Source organism: Pyxicephalus adspersus, chromosome 2 (genome assembly GCF_032062135.1).
Source record: "Pyxicephalus adspersus chromosome 2, UCB_Pads_2.0, whole genome shotgun sequence".
NCBI classification, from domain to species: domain Eukaryota; kingdom Metazoa; phylum Chordata; class Amphibia; order Anura; family Pyxicephalidae; genus Pyxicephalus; species Pyxicephalus adspersus.
Window position 1 is genome coordinate 110,714,949 of NC_092859.1, and position 3,439 is coordinate 110,718,387.

At 34.9% G+C, this 3,439-nt stretch overlaps 1 protein-coding gene across 1 annotated transcript in view; it reads right to left on the reverse strand.

The window, feature by feature from the left end:
- The window catches only part of LRGUK (leucine rich repeats and guanylate kinase domain containing), a gene marked incomplete in the record, with an annotated part of 42,522 nt that overhangs the window by 27,099 nt on the left and 11,984 nt on the right, over positions 1–3,439 (reverse strand). Inside the window, 3 exon segments of the mRNA XM_072401845.1 lie at positions 1,210–1,290; positions 1,815–1,958; positions 2,910–3,034. Of these exon segments, the coding sequence (XP_072257946.1) occupies positions 1,210–1,290; positions 1,815–1,958; positions 2,910–3,034 (350 nt within the window).

Sequence of the window (3,439 nt, forward strand, 5' to 3'; positions counted from 1 at the left end):
TTTCCCCTAGATAGTATGAAATGTGCATGTTTGTTAGATCCCAGGTGCATAATTTTACATTTATCTATATTAAATTTCATTTGCCACTTGGCTGCCCAATCAAACAGAACATCCAGGTCTGCTTGTAGATTATAGACATCCTGTATAGACCTAATTCCATTACATAGTTTGGTGTCATCTACAAACAGAGCAATTGTACTTTTAATCCCAAACTCTATATCATTTATAAAGATGTTAAACAGTAAAGGTCGCAACACTGAACCCTGGGGTACACCACTAATAACCTTAGACCATTCAGAGTATGAATCATTAATTACAACTCTCTGGATGCGATCTTTAATCCAGTTCCCTATCCATTTACAGATTGACTTTTCTAAACCTATCGACCCTAACTTGCATAATAACCGTCTGTGGGGTAAAGTGTCGAATGCTTTAGCAAAGTCCAAGTACACTACATCAACTGTTATTCCACTGTTTACCTGTTTACTTACTTCCTCATAAAACGAGAGTAAATTTGTTTGACAACTTCTGTCTTTCTTGAAGCCATGCTGACTATTACTTATAATATTATTTTGTAGCAGAAATTCCTCTATGTGGTTCTTTATCAAACTCACCAAGACCTTTCCATATGGACGTTAAACTAACGGGTCTGTAGTTACCTGGTAATGACTTTGCTCCCTTTTTGAAAATAGGAACCACATTGGCCTTACGCCAATCCATCGGTACATTGCCAGTGACTAAAGAGTCTCTAAAAATTTGAAATAATGGCTTTGAAATAACAGAGCTCAACTCTTTTAGGACACGTGGATGTAACTCATCAGGTCCTGGTGCTTTGGTAATTTTTCTCAGCTGCTTCTCAATCATATCAATTCTGAGCCATTGTGACTCATTTAAGGCAGTGACATTGCTAATATAAATTTGGACTTGAGCTCTGCCATTTTTCTTTGTGTACACAGAGCTTAATTTGCTATCATACCATCATGGAAAGAACATATATCAGCATTATGTAAAGAACACATGTGATGGATACCATACAGCTTCTTTTTAAACAGACACCTTGGTCATGATTTGAGATGCTAATCCAGTGACTAACACCTACTGGCGCCCAACAAGTATGCAGATCATGGTAAGCTTTATGTTCTTGCAGAAAAAACTGTTGATGAATTTATTGAATGGATATATTGATGTTTTCAGCTAGTATACTCTCACCTGTACTGGATTATTTTGGAGATTCAGAACATGGAGCAAAGGCAAATCTTCAATGAAAGCAATTTCACTGATCTGACAAATCTGTAACAGGAGGCAACATATTATATAATGTCAACAATATTTCCACTTATGCTTTTCTAAACATCAAACACAATAATTATTTAGAAGAATGCAACACATAAAATCTGCATACTGTTTTCTTCACTAATGGAAACCTAAAGAAACAAAGCTGTCATTCCTCCTGAAAATGATAGCGATCTGTTCCCATGCTGGCCTATTTTTATTTTCCTGATATGTACACATGTTTTACATAGCATCCAACTTTATCTATACTCATTCAACTTTCAATTTGAGACATTCGAAACATTCGATTTGAGACATACCAGAAAATATCAGCTGCTATGGTTTACACCACAATATTCACATCTACAGTATTAGATTTAAAAGTGTCTACCATTATGTTTCTGTGTTCATTAAAATTTGAGTTTTTAAAATAGAAAAGGGTCACATAAAAGGTTTATTGGTTGTTTAAAAAATTTATTAAAGAACAGTCAGCTTAATCCTTAGATTACAAAGGCACCACAAAATAAAGGTATGTCACATACTTCATTGTCTTGCAAGTTGAGCATCTGCAGAAGTTCTAGTCCCTCTAGACCGTCAAGACTTGATAGCTGGTTAGATGAGAGGTCCAGGGATTGTAACCTTTTCAGATTTACCAACCCACTGATCTTCTTAATCTGATTGGAGGCCTACAATACAAAGTGCCCAGCATTTTAAAACAGCTCTGTCTGCATATTTAAAAATATGAGGAGCTAGGTTTAATAACCCATAATAATCAAATTTTAATTGCCTTTGAAGAGATCAGTTCCTTTTTGAACTGTTACCATGGATTAAAATGGTGGTTTATCATTTTTTCCTCAAAAGGTGTAATATCTTCCCATAATATACCCTAATAAAGAAAGAGTTTTTAAGCCAATTATAAGTTATAGTAATTTATAGCAATCAGTATCAGTCAGAACTAATCTGAACTGTCAACAACTGCTATTTTTTAGTGGTTGAGATGGGTGACCGGGAGGGAGCACTATGAAGGGAAGTATAAGACCTGCCCTACCTAAATCCAGAGCACAGTGAGCTATATGAAAGTACAAGAGCTCTACTAAGCAGAGGACAGGATGTGGTGTAGATATCAATAATTAATATATATACATACATACGGACACTCTGGCAATCCAAAAGCTGCAAAAAGTCATATCCTTTAGAATTTCTGCAACACAGGCCTTTCACTGATTGCAATTCATTCTAGCTACAAAATTGCTTAGGAAAGTGATTTTACAGCATAGATGAAAACAGCTAATTTGTAATGCAGTGACCTGCTCCTGGTATATTCCTGTACTAACTTACAGCACCCCTTGCAAAGAGTGTCACGTTGAACATTTGCAGTTCATCATAGCTGCTGAAAGTGTTTTCCTTGGTTAAGACCTGTACAATATAAAACAAGCCGAGGATGGGAGGCTACCCAAAATTAGACAAATGCCAGCTTCGAGAAATGATTTTGCTCCAATCAGTTATAGGACTCAACAATCCTTTTGTTTTATGTAATAATATTGGCATTTAGTATACATTTCACGTCCAATATTGAATCCAAAACATGGTACTGTTAAGAAAGAATAGACATTATCCAAACTAAAGTGGCAAGTTACCAGATTCAGTGTTTTGATTGGTAGATTGCTAAATTCACAGATGCTACTTATTCTATTGTGTGCCAGGTTCAGGTGTGTTAGACTGGTGCATTTCTCTAAGCCAGTTATTTCCTGGACATTATTATCTGTAGAGAACAGTAAGTAATCAAGGAAAAAATATTCACTGTATTAAAGACAAACATACATGTCCAAGGTAGATCTGCAACCATGACTGTTGGATTACAAGTTTATAAAAGTGAAAGTCTTTACATAAATCTAAATAATACATCCAAACTAATAAGATTTTTTTTATTACATATATATATATATATATATATATATATATATATATATTTCATATATATTTCATTAAAGTAAACAGTTAAAGGGTTGAACCCTAAACAGTTAATAAAGACATAAATTAATGTTTTATTGCAACTCTTTATTCATCAATGCAATGGGCCTGAATTATCAAAGCTCTCCAAGACCAGGGAAGATAGACTATCATGGGTGAACCTGGGTGGTCCAGCAAACCTTAAAAGGATCTGGTC